Raw genomic sequence first — 17346 nt, 5'->3', positions numbered from 1 at the left:
TAAAGATGTGCAGCAGGTAAGGGTGATAAAGGATAATGAGGGAAACATACTCATAAGCAAGGAGAGTGTGTTGAGCAGATGGAAAGAGTACTTTGAGGGGCTGATGAATGAAGAGAATGAGAAGGAGAGAAGGTTGGATGATGTGTGGATAGTGAATCATGAAGTGCAGTGGATTAGCAAGGAGGAAGTAAGGGTAGCTATGAAGAGGATGAAGAATGGCAAGGATGTTGGTCCAGATGACATACATGTGGAAGCATGCAGGTGTTTAAGTGAAATGGCAATGTAGTTTTTAACTAGATTCTTTAATGAAATCTTGGAAAGTGAGAGGATGCTTGAGGAATGGAGAAAAAGTGTTTTGGTACCGATTTTTAAGAATAAGGGTGATGTGCAGAGCTGTAGTAACTACAGAGGGATTAAATTGATCAGTCAGAGCATGAAGTTATGGGAAAGAGTAGCGGAAGCTAGGTTAAGAAGGGAGGTGATGATTAGTGATCAGCAGTATGGTTTCATGCCAGGAAAGAGCACTACAGTGTTTGCTCCGAGAGTGTTGATGGAGAAGTACAAAGAAGGTCAGAAGGAGATGCATTGTGTCTTTGTGGACTTAGAAAAAGCATATGGCAGGGTGCCTAGAGAGGAGTTGTGGTATTGTATGAGGAAATCAGGAGTGTCAGAGAAGTATGTAAGAGTGGTACAGGATATGTACAAGGCTAGTGTGACAGCAGTGAGGTCTGCGGTGGGAGTGACGTATGCGTTTAAGGTGGAGGTGGGATTACATCAAGGATCAGCTCTGAGCCCTTTCTTATTTGCAATGGTGATGGGCAGGTTGACAGACGTGATCAGACAGGAGTCCACGTGGACTATGAGGTTTGCAGATGACATTGTGATCTGTAGTGAGAGTAAAAAACAGGTGGAGGAGACCCTGGAGAGATGGAGATATGCACTAGAGAGAAGAGGAATGAAGGTCAGCAGGACTAAGACAGAATATATGTGTGTGAATGAGAGGGAGGCTAGAGGAATGGTGAGGATGCAGGGAGTAGAGGTGGCGAAGGTGGATGAGTTTAAATACTTGGGATCAACAGTTCAGAGTAATGGTGAGTGTGGAAGAGAGGTGAAGAAGAGAGTACAGGCAGGATGGAGTGGGTGGAGAAGTGTGTCAGGAGTGATTTGTGACAGACAGGTACCAGTAATAGTGAAAGGGAATGTCTACAAGAGGGTAGTGAGACCAGCTATGTTATATGGGTTGGAGACAGTGGCATTGACAAAAAGGCAGGAGTCAGAGCTGGACGTGGCAGAGTTAAAGATGTTAAGATTTGCACTGGGTGTGACGAGGGTGGACAGGATAAGTATATTAGAGGGTCAGCCCAGGTTGTAAGGTTTGGAGACAAAGCCAGAGAGGCAAGATTATGTTGGTTTGGACATGTGCTGAGGAGGGATGCAGAGTATACTGGGAAAAAGGTGCTAAGGATGAAGTTGTCAGGTAACAGGAAAAGAGGAAGGCCTAAGATAAGGTTTATGGATGTGGTGAGGGAGGACATGCAGGTGGTTGGTGTAACAGGGCAAGATGCAGAGGACAGGAATAAATGGAAACAGATTACCCGCTGTGGTGACCCCTAACGGGAGCAGCTGAAAGAAGAAGAAGATGTATTCCTCATAAAGTGGTAGGATCAATCCAAATATGCTTTTAAAAACTAATGCCATGTTGCCCCTCTGCTGATAAAGTACCCCCTCTTTCTCAACCTTGCAGCTGACTCTATCCAGTCTCTACTCATCAATTGATCTATTCATGAAGCCACTGTTCCTGACATTTGGAAAAGTTTCTATGCTATACCACTCCACAAAGGAGGAAATTCTACTGACCCATCCAACTATAGACCCATAGTTATACACCCCCTCCAAAATCCTAGAAAAATGCATACATTCCCAACCTCTCAAATACCTTATCCAAGAAAACCATCTGCCACCTACCCAACATGGTTTCTCTCCAAACGATAGTACTAAAACCTCTCTTTTATCTTTCCTTCACACTATAGCTGATGCTCAGGATAATAATACATTTGTATTATGTCTCTTGATAGACCTTTCAAAAGCCTTGACACAGTTTCTCACTCTAAACTTTAACCAAGCCTGCCAACCTTAACCTCTCAGCCTCTACCCTTGAATGTTTCTCTAGTTATCTCTCAGACAAAAGGCAATCAGTCAGATGGTATTCCTCCTGCTCCCCTTTCATCCCTATCCATACAGGTCGTTCCTCAGAGCTCCATCCTGGGACCCCTTCTCTTCAATATTTTCACCAACAACCTCTGTACTTCTTGTTGTCATTCCTCGTTCAATATGCAGATGATTCAGCATTCATCTCCTCTTCTGACAGTATCTCTCAATGCCACACTCTTACCCAGTACTCATTTATCTCTGTTGAAAGATGGCTCACTGAAAACCAGCTTACTCTTAGTCCTAAAAAAACAAACTCTTACTCTTTCTTCCAAAATTTCTCTTTCACCTCAAACCCACCTTCTCCACCTTTTCCTTAAACAAATTCTCAATATAGGTAGAACCCCACACAAAGCTACTCAGAATTATAATAGACGATGATTTAACATTTGACCTGCATGTCCAACAGTCTACTAAAAAAAAACAACCAAAAACTCATTGTCTTCTATGGAAATAGCAAATACCTAACAATGGAATCTAGCGTATCCGTGGCCCAAGCTTTTGTACTTCCAAGTCTACTCTGTGCTGCCCCAACACTTACCAACCTTCAATCCTCATTAACTACTAAGCTGGAACAAACATACAATAAAATCAGTTAATTTGCTGCAAATCTACCGCATATCTCTCACCACTGTCTGGCTTTAAAAAACTTCAGTGGCTTGAGTTCCCCACCAATTTCAACATTCCCAACTTCATATAACACTTCTTACTCAACAAATCTACTGCCTGCCCCTCTCTGGCCAATCTTGTATCTTTCTGTACCACTGCACACCCACTCCGTAGCACTGACCGACATCTTCTTCAAATACACAAACCCAATAAAGCTATTGGGAAAGTATTATACAAGTACACAGTATCTCAAGACTAGAACAAACTCCCACGCAACATAAGAAGGATTACTCACTCCAACACTTTTAAAAAGAACTAAAGAACTACCTAGCTAACTCTTGGATCTGCCCTTGTCATGACCACAGGTAAACCCTTACTTTCTCCTCTTCTACCTCCTTCTCCCCCTACAACATTTACTAACTCTTACAGGAGGGCTTGGCTTAATAGTTTTATTTTTCTTCCCATTACTTCTAATAACTCTCATAGGAGGGCATGGCTTAACAGTTCTGTTTCTGTATTTTTCTCAGTCAAAGAAGAAAAAAGACTCATGCATAAGAAAATGGTGCTTGTTTTTGATTTCTCAAATGTGTACATTTTATATATTGCTGTCATTGTTTTGGTCATTTGTACTCCATTCTAATTGCCATTTGATTTACTATATTACTTTGTTTAACTTTGATTTTTACATATTTTTGTATAATTTATATGGAGCTTTTCGCCTCGAGTCTCCACTGAAAATGGGCTTTTTGCTCAGTTGGACCAACAAGGCTAACAAATGTCAAATAAATAAATAATATGCTGAACAGTAAATTAATATTTAAAATTGTTCTTTAATATATATTATGAATGGTTTTACCAGTAAGTTTTTGGCAAGTCAAAATGACCCAATATAGTTGAACTATTTATTGCAACTATCTAAAACTGACTGTTGTGTCTTTACTCGTACTCCTAAGTTAACAGTTTTTGGGCCAGAAATGACACACAATGACACAAATAAGTAATCTCATTGCAAAAGGAAATTAATTTTCTTTTCTTCCTGAATGCTTCTAGTGTTTGAGAAGACATTTCATTACACTCTGTCTCATTTCTAGTTAAATCACTGCACTATGATTATTAATTTTATAATCATTTTGCTATTTTCCATGCTTTATGGTCATCTAGTCTCTAGTGTAGCTATGCTCATTCATACTCCATCATCTGAGTGAGAGGTATCATTATTCTTTCCATTTTATGCCTTATCCCTTCCACCAGTAGCTTACATTAATGCTTGGAAATGTGAAAGTCTATTGTATCTTGCCCTGTGAATGCATAAATTTCCACCTATGCCCCATAAAGGGTACCAGATGGATATGACTTGCTACAGCCTAGTGCACATCCATTGCTTATACATTTCATGACATCTCCCTCCCTGTCTACAGTAGGTTCCACATTGCAGCAGGTCAGATCACCTACTTCATCCCAGAATGGACAAACCAGTATTGGCCAAAACTCCCTCACATCTTCATTAGTTCTTCATGTCTGGTTGAGTAGTTAGTCCTTGGATGTCTGAGTCACAGTCAATATTTTATGCCTGTGTGGCATGGAGAGAACTTCTTGTTTATTATTTTTTAATTTCTCTACTCATATTTCTGTCTGATCACTTGGTTTTAAATTCTGTGTGTCATGTCACTTTTTTGCATTGATATTTATAAGACTTATGATCTCATATAAGTAATTTTCATGGGTTTATTATAATGAATACATTTTTGTTGCAGTTGGTGTTACATTTTACATACTTTAGGAAAATATTTTCTTCTTCCACAGTTTCTACAAAATTGATCAAGAGCATGGTATTTTCTTTTATGTGCTTATAACAAAAGCTGGTGCAGACTTTATCAGTGGCATACTTCTTTTGCTTGTCATGTTTCTAGTAATGCTCACAACTCATTTCCTTATTTGTTTTCTCATTTTCTTTTTCTGTTTTCACATAAAATTTTGGATACAATTTATACTTCAATATGTGGTTTTAAGAGTTCAGTGAACAATCATCATCATTATCATCATCACTATTTTATTTGGTGCTTCCTGTAAAAGTTTGTTTCTCTTTTTATCATTGTTCTCAGTCATACTAATGAATCAGAAAACTTACCAAGCTTTCACTCTGGTATTCATAAACATGGTACACCGATTAATGTCATCATGATGCACATTATGACTAGTACACCACTTTGAACTACCTTGATGGGTTGAAATGTGTCATAGTAGTTCCCAGCAGCAAACAACAACCTTTCCATTTTACTGAGTGATGCACAGGAGCACTTAGTACTCAATATTTGCATACGTTCTCAAAGAAAAAGAAAGCAGGTTTGCCCTGTTTCACTTTTGACACCATGTGACATTTTTTATTCTATGATAAAATGTATGAGTCAGACACTACAGTTTGTATTGCCACCTCGATTAGCATTGCTTTCAGACTTTGAGGTAGTGTACTGAAAAACGGATCCCATTATTCACATGCTGCCACTCTGAACAAAGCTGTGGATCCTGAATCTTGAAAGGCACATAACCATATATTTAACCAAGATGTTCTTGCAAAGAACCATAGTGAGAAACATTCAGAGTTATGCTGAAAGATATTTTAAGAAAGCCACGCTAAGAGGCTTTTCTAATATGCAGTGCTGATAGAAGCAGTATTAGTAAGGCCCTGTTTTAATGGTTATGCAGTTGTTAATGCCAACCGAAGAATTATTAAGGCAATCATCATGTGAAAAAGTAGTAGTTCCATATCTGAAACACTTTCTAAAGTGCATTTGCAGAGTATTGTTAATTAGTAAATGCTAAAAAAAGAATGCCAGACGTAAATGACTAAAATCATTTATACAGCTTGCTGAAGGAGACCACTCCTCATGTAAAGGGAAATGTTTTTTCTGTATTATGGGTATTAAGGTACAAACAAAGTATTTATGTCACATGCTGGTCTTATGACAAATGAAAGTTTGTAACCCTTGCTGTTGGTGCTTATTGGGAGGAGGGTTGATGAACTAGTGAAATTTTCTTCTGCCACTGCAGTTAAAATTCTTAATTAAAATGCTTCCGTTCCTTATTTGTGTTTTTCAGTGGTGCTTTGACAGAGAATGTGTACCAGTAGGTTACTATCCAGGCCATATCGATGGAGGCTGGGGTGCTTGGAGTTCCTGGAATGCCTGTACCCGAACATGTGGTGCTGGAGTTCAGAATGCAGAAAGGCAGTGTAACAATCCTGTGTACGTATCACACAGCGGCAATTAGTTTGTTCACAATTCTTGTAACATCAGTTGTAAGTAAGACCATGGTGCTGTGAAGACGCAGGTGAAAGAAGTAAATAATATTGTTATCTTTGTGGCTGTTAAGTAGCAGTGTCTTAACTGTCAATTTTCTATTTAAACATGTGAAACAGACATTATCTCTTAAGTCTGCTAATGCAGTAGATACCAATGCAACAACTGCGGATTTTACAACAGCTTACCTCTCTCTTAGAATTAGTTATTCTAGTTTAATATTTTCATTTGTAATATTGTACAAGAGTATAAAAAAAGTCAGATGCATTTCTTTAGCCATTACGCTAAGATTTGCCACAGGAAAGACTTTCTATTAAGAATGGAAACATGTTGAATTTTTATATGATCTGAAATAATGATTTAGGTTCTGGCAATAATAGTTTATTGGTTAAGTCTTGCCAAACTAACCACTTGTGTGCAAAACTCCAGGAGAGTATTACAGTAAGGAAGGAAAATGTTAGTTACTGATCAAAAATGGAGTTGGAGATAATCATATCAAGTGACTTAGATGCTATCAAACAATTTCCCAGATTGTAGTGAAGCTCAACGGTATACCAGGATACAAAGAAGTATGAGTCACATAAATACATAAATGTGGTATCATTACTTAGATCATTTCCAAGGTTTCAGAATGAATGCTGTGCCTACTTGTCGAAGCCATTGCGATGGTAGATGGAAGCATTTCATTAGATGCCATGGTCGAATGGAGGCATTTCATTAGAGCATATCTAAGATGGTTTAGGATGGAAGCCAAAAGTAATTTGAAGAGAGGCTACAGGTGTATATTAGGAAACTGATAAGTGGTAATATGAAAGAATGAAGATTATCCCAGGAGCATAGCAATGGGATGTTTCTATTGGAGAAGGAGATGCCTGGGATAAGGAGGCATAAGTTGAACCCGTGACAGATCAGGATAAGTGAAAGTGCAAAACAGCACTTCTTTAGAAGACAAGGTTAGAGGAGAAACAAATCACATTCTGATCAGAACTGCTGGTGTATAAGTAAGTAGAAGATAAATTTAAATGTATATTTGGTAGGTAAGCAGAACTCTTGCATGAGCAAAGAAGGTGAGAAGCACAGGTAAAGTTTAAACAGAAGAATTTTGATAGGAAGAGAAAGACAAAACTGGGTGGATATGATAGTAATCAATGCAACAATCATTCTCTGTTTTAAGTATTGAAGGAGTTGGTAGGTAAACTAGCAAAGCTGTTATTGAAATTCTTCCACCATGTCCTAGGTCATGGCTGGTGCTCCAAGGTCGAAGGCTACCATATGGTGTTACTGCTGTAGAAAAATCAGGGGAGGCTGTGCTAGGTTCCTTGATTAGACAATAACAAATTTGATTGAGATAAAGGGGTATTGCCTGGCCATCAGAAAACTTTTAATCTATTTCCTGGCAGAATGAGGTGGCTAGCCACTTAAGAATAAACATTAATGTAGCAAAATGAGCCTGAGTTTTGTTGCATGACAGGAAAGAAACAGTGTTAACACACAACTCAGTCAGAAGAAAGGGCATAAAAATATGTGGTATGAGAACTGCTTTTATTCTAGTTTAATATTTCCATTAGTGATATTGTACAGAGTTTGATTCTCTGCCTGTCAAAACTGAAGGCATGCAGGATGAAACTGAGTACAGATAAGACAATTTTAATGGCAGCAAATTGGGCAAATCTGAAGAAGCTGACAATTAAACAAAGGTAATCCAGAAAGTTGAAATCAGGTCCTGTATCCCACCCAGAGGGTGACAGGACTAATGAGAAACACAGTATAAAGGATTGGTCTAAATAAAAATCACTTTAGATAAGAGATCCAGAGGAGACTTTTTTTCTGATGTCCTCCTGTAGAATGAATGATGCTTTGTTGAAGTTTCAAGAAGTTTATTCAGTTAAGTAAGTAGATGTCATTGTTTTAATATAGTACATCCAAAAGGTCAGTTATTTAAAGGTAATTACAACCAATGGTCCAGGAGATCTGATTAATAGAACATTTACCTTGGTACAGTCTGTCTGGTAAATTAATAGCACAGGAAACAAGTAAGTTTTTTTTCTTTTTTTTTTTTTTGAGATCTCAACATTTGTATGGGAGTTTGAGAATGTTTTTTACTGCTTGTTTGAGACTTGTGTTTTCCTTTTGATTGAGAATAGGGTGCCAAATACTAGCTTTGTACCTTTTCAATGAATCTAACTTGTGATTTCATGACATGTACAAACTTAGACCTTTCAGGTGTTTTGAAAATGTTTGTTTTTTAATACTCATTTGGAACTTGGATTTCCTTTCCTTGTTTGGATTGAGGAAAAAAGGGGATCAAGCACTAGCTTCCTAGCTTGATTGGCAGTTAATACTCATTAACTGATTAGATCAGCCTCTTACATCACCTAACCCTACTCTGGCCCATGGCCCAACCCCCAAGAGACTGGTTAGCTGCTCTTCTATCTGATCCTTTCCAGTTTCCAGCCCTTGTTCTAGCCAGGCACAGAGCTGTCTAATCCTCTTTTACACTGACCTTACTGGCTGTAACCTCTTGAGAGGGAGAATCTGAACAGTAGAGCTATCACTAGCTACTAGACACAGGAAGAGGCTTTATAATGAAGACCCAAGACTTTGCCAATGGAAACTTGAAGAGAAGAAGAATTTGAAAAAAAGAGCCTTCACTGGCTTCTGGACCAAGCAAGAGGCTTGATAGTGAAGACTCCAGACTGGAACACTGTCACAAAAGGAAACACTGCCAGCTCAGCTATCTGGAATTTTGTAAATAATTATATGTCATTTGTGAATATCAACACGATTCATATGCTTGTCTTACAAATGTATTAAAATTGTATGTTATGTGTATATTAAACTGCTGGTACAGTAGTGTGTGTTGAACAGGGTTTGTATGGTACTGGGCTTAAAAGATGTATCCACTGCTGAATTAGAACAGAAATATCTGATAAAATTAAAGAATGTAACCTCCCAAGGAGTGAACGCTCTGAACACCAAACACAGTCCAAGAATAAAAATAATAGCAGATGAAGACCACAGGTAACGGAGCGATACAAGGCTATCTGGGTGCAGAACCATCCAATCCTCTCAGGAAACAGCTTAATCCACAATCAAATAATTTATTCAAAAAGCAGATAAAAAGCAGATAAAAAACAGAGGTAAGCACTTTCACCCGAATAGGGCTTCATCAGACCATATACAAACTCTGAACATTACTCACTTTTAAATGACAAAAGGCACCAAATCAATTCAATTCAAAAATCTATTCTTTTAAAGAGAGAGAGGAATACCCTCCAGTAAAAAACATATGTGTATATATATATATATATATATATATATATATATATATATATATATATATATATCACTAAAGTAAAACCTCAAGTACTCAACCATTCTGCCAGATCTAATGTATACATATAAAAAACGTGTACAAAAGAGCAAATATGTAAAACCAAACTAGCAGTTGGGTGATCTGTTTGGCTTAGTGACACTGCTCTGCATTCTGTGTAGGTCAAACATTTAGGTCTTTAGGTCTTTTAAATTACAGATTTCAGAGCATTTGAGCAATATCAGAAATAAGGTTATTACAAATGCCTTATACAAACATACACTGGTCCATAAAATGGCAAGGTTTCATTTTACTATCATTGACAAGGTCGTGGATTCCAAGTTCTCCAAAAATAAATGGCATGAACTTCTAAATAAAAAGGAAAGGTCATAGAACCGGAGAAGCTCTTGCTGTGACGTGACAATGCTAACCGCTGCACCACCATGGATGCCCTAGGAAGAAAAGATACTTTGTAATGTAGTTAAATTGCAGGTGAATGTGGAATTTTCCTTTAATAAACCTGCTTTATCTGTTGCTCCTTCACACATATTTCTCTATAAATGTCTTGTCATCAGAAAATAGAAGCCTATGTGCCTTGTTTTAGAGGGTTGCTTAACTTAATCTAAACAGTTTAATTTACTTTGGGGAAGGTGAGCGAGCTTTACAGCTCAGTGAAAGTAGAATAGCAACCTCTTTCCTCCCTGTATACAGTAACTTAAGCCTCAGGGATGCAACACTATGCAAAGGAAAGGGGCACTTTTTAGGGAGGCACAAAATATGCAGTTACAAAATCAATATTTCAGCATCAGAGGAACAACCTTGTAGAAAACTAGTTATTAATCAGCACAGTATAAAGTTTGTGGTAATTTTTAACTAGATAAGTATGCTAAACAGTCCATCCATAGCTCTCAATGAATCAGGGACAAATCTTAACAGAATAATGGACAAATCCAGAACAAAAATTAGTAATGACAAAATAAGAGATTGTGAATTAATATACATTTTTCCGAATTAAAGGAAGTCCAGAACTTTAATTATTGTCACAATTTAGTAAAGATAATTTATCACCTTTTCTTTAAAAGTCACCAATATTTTAAGAGGGGTTAAGAGGGACAGAACTAAAATTTATGTCAAAAGCAGGGACTTCCTTGAAAATTATTGAGAGCTGAGAGGTCAGATGTAGTCTCATGCAACCAGAGTTCAATATGCCGATGATTTCTCCCTCATATGCTCAGCTCCCTCCCTTCCTGAACTCCTACAAAAAAACACAACAATCCTTCCTGGACATAGAAAAAATATCTGTCTAACTCCCAACTTATCCTGAACCCCCAAAAACAAAACTTATGCTCTTGTCAGGTAGCAAAAAAATAAGTCATCCTTCCCCTTTCACTTTCTATTACTCAAACAAAACCATTATAGAACCAGTAAACTATACCAAGTTACTTGGTTTCACTACTGACAAAGACCTCAAATTTGGCAAACACCTTTCTTTTATCATTAAAAGGTTCACTTCAAGCTAGATTCTGTCTAGAGAATAAAGCCCTTCCTAACCAGTTCTACCAGACATGCCATCTCTCAAACATACTTACTGTCAACACTGCTATATGCCTCACCCATATTCACAAACTTATTAAAATGTGACTTAGATAAACCTGAATACTGTTACAATAAAGTAGCCAGGTTTGCAGCCAACCAGCTATCAAGATCACATCACTGCACAGCACTCTGCCAACTAAACTGGGTTGAACTGCCAATATCCTTGCAGATTGATTCAGTGCAAACTTCACCCCCCCCCAAAGGGCCCATCTCAATACAGAAAGATTGCCAAATTCTGGTAATAATGGCCACACAGGTAAAAAACGCACTCTTCAAAGCTAAGAATACAGCCTCTATGTGACTAGACGACATCCCAGGCTGTGTACTACATGAACTACAAAATGAACTGGCACCTCGCCTAAGTGTCATGTTTAATCATAGCCTCACCTCAGGCTTCATGCCCACTGAGTGGCACAGAGCTACAGTTATCCCACTCCACAAGGGGAGATCCACCTTGGATCCCGGGAACTACTGCCCCATCAGTCTGATGAGCCTGATCTGCAAGGCCATGGAACATATTATTATGGAACTTATAAACAAAGACATTGGCAACCTTCAAACACTGGACCCCATGCAGTTTGGGTTCTTGAAGGGCCATTCTTGTCTCCTGAACCTGATTGACTTCTTCGAATCAGTCTCCAGAACTGTGGACAAAGGTAATATGGTCCACACAGCCTATCTGGACCTTGCCAAGGCCTTCAATATCCCCCCCCTGGAATCATAGATAAACTTACTAAGCCTGGCATTAATCCCCATGTCACTTGATGGGTTGCCAACTGGCTTACTGACAGAACCCACACTGTAAAAGTAGCCAACTCCAAATCAAGATCCAGACAGGTGACAAGTAGAGTACCTCAGGGTTCAGTCCTGGGACCACTCTTGTTTGGCATGTACTTCTCTGAAGAACAGGCCAACACTAAGGGACTCTGGCTAACAAAGTTTGCAGATGACTGCAAACTGGGAGCCATTATTGAACCCTCAAATGATGTGAATATTCTGCAAAAGGGCCTTACAGAAACAGATGCTTGGTGCCAGAGCCATGGGCTCAAGTTCAATGCCAAGAAATGTATAGTTATCCCCTTTGGGAAAAAAACATGTACCCATGAATTACCAAATAGGTGGCAGTACACTAAACACTGAAAGTGTGATAAGAGACTTAGGGACACAGGTGGACAGTGGTCTCACCTTCGATAACCACATCGCCACAACAGTCAGGAAATCCTTCTATGTGGCACACCTCATCACTAAGGGCTTTTCATCCAGAAAAAAGGAGGTCATTGTCCCACTGTACTCATCCCTCATTAGACCCATTATAGAAAACAATGCCCCATTTGGTATGTACCTCTCAGGACATCTGCAACAAGTGAAAGGCCGCAGAAATACCTCACTAAAAGAATCACAGGCCTAAAGCAGATGCCCTATGCTGACCATCTAAAAAAACTCCAGCTATATACTCTGTCACATATCGTCTACTGAGAGGCTGTCTCTGCTTAACATACAAGGTCATGTCACACCCAGAGCTGTTGGACATGCTACACTTAAAGAAATCCCAATCCCTCAGAGCCACATACTCTAGGAATCTAAACCTTGTCATCACAATGAACAAAACATGCTGGAGGGATAGGTTCCTGACCCAGAGACTCCCCAGACTCTGGAATAGACTGCTCATACATGTCAAGCAGAGCGCCTCTTCGGCTGTCTTCAAAAGGAACCTTGATGATTAGATGGGAGAAGGAAAATTCACCCCGGGGATCATGTCAGTCACCCTGCTAGACAGGGGTCCAGGGAAGTAAATGCTGTGGGAAGAAATAGCCAGGGAATTGTTATGGCTAGGCTTGTGTAGGCCCTTGGGCCGATAGCCTAGTACCAACCTATGTAGGGTTACCATATTTGGTTGTATGTAAAAGAGGATGAAAAAATATGTGCTGGTAGAATATTTCGTCCTGTTAGGGCTGAAGAGCAAGAAAAATTAGTCTTGTCTTTAATGCATTTCAGAATTAAAGACAAGTAGCTCCGTGTTTGGGGATTTTGGATTGACCTGTATGCCGGTATACGAGCCAATCAAAACCTCACACAGCGGACCCTCTTCTGTTCAATGCGGAACATAAAGCAGTTCCGCATTGAACAGAGCTCCTCTTTTTGATTGGCTCGTATACTGGTATACAAGCCAATCAAAAAGCGGAGCTCTGTTCAATGTGGAACTGCTTGATGTTCCACATTGAACAGAGCTCCACTTTTTGATTGGCTCATATACCGCAATACGAGCCAATCAAAACCTCGCACAGTGGACCCTCTTCTGTTCAATGCGGAACATCAAGCAGTTCCGTATTGAACAGAGCTCCGCTTTTTGATTGGCTCCTATACCGGTATAGGAGCCAGTCAAAAAAAAAAAAAAAAACAAAGCGGAAGAAAGACTCCAAAATAGGGATGTCTGGTTTTTGAAAATTTTGCGATTTGTCTGGGTTTTAAAACCCGGACAAATCACAGAATTTTCAAAAACCACTCAGACAGGAGCCCAAAAAAGAGGACGTGTCCGGGGAAACCCGGACGTATGGTAATCTTGAACTTATGAACCTTACACTAACTCATTCTACCCTATACCACCCTGACAACCACCCTGCTGTATTTAGTTCATCCCTACTGTATAAGCAGAGCTCTCAGATCCTCCAGCAAACTACTTTTAAAACCCCCCAAGTCCAATAATAACACCTGGTTCTTTCTCTGCTACAAACCAGGCTAATCATGTTGCTTGCAAAGTCTACTGTCCATTACATAATCCCACTCTCCCATCTCTTGTCTCAACTTCCTTACAAAATGACTTTCCACTATATACCACACTCTGGTATAGTCTACCACTTTGTGCTACTAACTAATTCCCTTAAACTGTATTTCTCAAACCTTACATTTTTGTGCTTCTACTTCTTATTGATACATACTTTTGTTTTTTTCTCTTATCTATGCATGAAACAGTATCCCACTTTGCCTCTTTATAAAACAGGGGTGACAATCAGAAGGTTGAAGTGGGTTCAGTTGAAGTCTGGAGGCCGAAGTACGAATCTCGCCCCCATCTCAACCCATGTTAAAGCCCATTCTGAGGTTTACGGAGAGTCACATTTCGACAATGTCAGAATTTGATGTTGTCGGTTTCACAGAAGTGGGTCCATGATCCCATCATTCGATGGGGTCAGGTTCGACCTTCTGATGGTAAACCATAAAACAGTTATCTACTTTTACTTATATCATTGTAAAATGTATTGTTTCCTGTAATATCACCTGAATCAACCATGGAATTTTCGTTTTAGTTTTTGCAAGTAATTATCATCCTTCATCCCAGATTTTTTTTTAAATATTTTTAAATGTATTACTTAATTTTATAACTTTATCTTGTATTATTTGTGGAGCTTTTCTCCCTGGGCTGCCACTGAAAATGGGCCTTTAGCCCAATCAGAATTTCCCAGTAAACAAATGCAAATAAATAAAAGTTATTTGCTTAGTAGTTGAACAGCGACATTATTCTCTAGCCAACCATGAGCAGGTGGATTCAACTTGTGAATGCAGCAAACTCGAGTACCTCTAATGGATATGTTTATAACCCCAAGCTTTAAAATCAGAGTAGCCAGTCACAGTTAACTGAAGGGTCACTGTAGTAAATAAATGTCAAATCCAAAGTGCCACGTGGGGATGAATGAGTAAGGACTGCTGAAATGTGAACTTGGGCTCGTCTTTCATTTGCTCGTTTAATTACTCCATGATATTTTAAACAACTAAGCCACAGTATTAGATTTATAAACAGAACTATCATTATTTTTTTTCTGCTATTATTTTCCAGGGGCTTCCCATTTCGTAGGTAATGTTATTTATGATGTAGCATAGAAGAAAGCAGTCGTGGCTTAGAGCCAGCAGACTATCGGAGGACATAGACACATACTACGGAACTCATGGAGCACTTAAACCTACAACTTTTTAGTTTGCAGTCTCCAGAAGCAAGGCTATTACTTTCTTAAGCAATGATGCAAAATTTTGATTGATGTGACAAAAGCTTCTAGTTTTGGAAGCTAAAAAAGTTGAGGTTAATGGTAAAACTTTTTGTAAAGGTGTTAGGGAAGGTGAAAAAATGTTAGTTCTTGGAGTTAATTTTGATTAATTTATTTTTTATTTGTTAACCCGATAAGCCAACTAAGCACACAACCATCTTTCTCAGACAGGATTCAGGAATTACACACAGACACACAATACACACTACTCTTCTTTCTCAACCAAATGGCCACATGCGCACACACAAATTTACTTTCTCTCTTTTAGAACTGCAAGCTTAAATTTCACATGCGAGTGTGGAATATATTTGCATCTGTGTTGGTGTGCGTGCATGCAGCGCATGCATAGTCCTCCTTAAAGGAGAAGATGCTTGCACCACGGAGTGAAGAATATATTTTTTTTTAATTGTTGAAGCTGGCCAATCTACAGCTGTAAGAGTGGGAATGTGCTTGCCCCCCTTTCTCTATAGTTCCAACACCCTTGATGGACAGAACTACGGTAGTGGGGGGAGGGTGCAAATTCAGAGACAGGGTGAGGAGAAGAAAATAAACGTTATGGACTAAGAAAAATAAATTAATTAAAATAAATAAATAAAAGTGCACCCTTTATAAGGCGGCCTGTACGGCGCCCTAGGCTTTTGCCTAGTTTGCCTATGCCCAAGGCCAGCTGTGCATACAAAAAGGTCTGTCTTCATTAGAAAGATGAATGGGGACTGGTCACATTAATTGTATGTGTGCGCCTCTTATATGCAGGCACTCTATTATCAAACAAGAGATGTTTAGTCTTTCATAATGTGTAGCAGGAAATAGGAGCCCTGCAAAAGTGGGCACAGCAGCTCATATTACATGTGATACAGATGTTGATAAAGACAAGTCAGACTATAATAACATTTTCACAATGTACTTCTAATAATATGAGCACGACAGAAGCAGGCATAGCCTCTCATATTACATGTGATACAAACAGGTTAATAAATCTAACAACAGCCTTGTTAAAGCAGAAATCTTAAGTGATCAAACTGTAAACCACTCTACAAACCGCTCTATCACATGGACCTGATGAAGCTCAGGCAAACAGGTTTATTAAATATAGTTGTGTGGTGGTAGCTCATGGCGTGTTGTCATGCTTGAATTCTCCTTATTCATGCTTGTTGAAAATAAAAATGAATATAAAAGTTTTAATTAAGAATGAAGTTCCAAATGTTGCTGAGTTGGCAAACCCTCAGATACTTCAGGAATACACAGGTAAGGGATGAGTCACTTAGCTTTGAAATTGGCTCCTTATTTTTCTCATTTGCCAGATTTTCCTTCAATCACCTCACCTTGACATATGCACCACTGCCTGCAACTACCTTTAAATAACTGACCTGTTGAATGTAATGAACACTTGGCCACCTAACCACTTAACTGAATAAACTTCTTGAAACTTCAAAAAAGTGTCTTTATTCTTCCTGTAGGGAGGACATCACAAAGAGTTTCCAAGATATGCTAGGTAAAGTGATTTTATCTGGACTAATCCTTCCTATCCTGTTTCTAAGAAGATGAAAAATTGAGAGACAAGGGAAAATAGTGGAACAAGTGGAACAGAATAACAGCTTCAAGTATCCAGGAGAGGGTTGAGGAGAAGGGAAATCTGAATGAAGATGTCAAAGCTAGAATAAGATGGACTACAGCCAACTTACATAGATTGTCAGGGGTAGTATACAGAAGAATGCCAAAAAAGCTGAAAATGAAGGTGTACAAAACACTTGTGTGACCAGTATGGTACAAAAACCTGCCCAGTGAAGACAGAGCAGTTGATGAAGCCAGGGGTGATGGAGATGCCATGTCTGAGATGGGTTGTAGGATGCACACTGTGGAACAAGCCAGAGGTGATGGAGATGCCATGTCTGAGATGGGTTGTAGTATGCACACTGTGGAACAAGCCAGAGGTGATGGAGTGCCACGTCTGAGATGGGTTGTAGGATGCACACTGTGGAACAAGCCAGAGGTGATGGAGATGCCATGTCTGAGATGGGTTGTAGGATGCACACTGTGGAACAAGCCAGAGGTGATGGAGATGCCATGTCTGAGATGGGTTGTAGGATGCACACTGTGGAACAAGCCAGAGGTGATGGAGATGCCATGTCTGAGATGGGTTGTAGGATGCACACTGTGGAGCAAGCCAAAGGTGATGGAGATGCCATGTCTGAGATGGGTTGTAGTATGCACACTGTGGAACAAGCCAGAGGTGATGGAGTGCCACGTCTGAGATGGGTTGTAAGATGCACACTGTGGAACATGCCATAGG

General features: G+C 39.2%; 1 protein-coding gene across 1 annotated transcript in view; it reads left to right on the top strand.

Annotated features, from left to right (window-relative positions):
- The window catches only part of LOC122806893 (A disintegrin and metalloproteinase with thrombospondin motifs 7-like), a 2879604-nt gene that overhangs the window by 1215164 nt on the left and 1647094 nt on the right, over positions 1 to 17346 (top strand). The window contains exon 11 of the mRNA XM_044077696.1: positions 5914 to 6059. Within this exon, the coding sequence (XP_043933631.1) occupies positions 5914 to 6059 (146 nt within the window). The remainder of the gene's footprint in view (positions 1 to 5913; positions 6060 to 17346) is intronic.

This window comes from Protopterus annectens, chromosome 7.part0 (assembly GCF_019279795.1).
Source record: "Protopterus annectens isolate FY-2018-M chromosome 7.part0, PAN1.0, whole genome shotgun sequence".
NCBI lineage: Eukaryota > Metazoa > Chordata > Ceratodontiformes > Protopteridae > Protopterus > Protopterus annectens.
The sequence above is the reverse complement of the archived record's forward strand: the minus strand, read 5'-3'. Positions and strand labels throughout refer to the sequence as shown.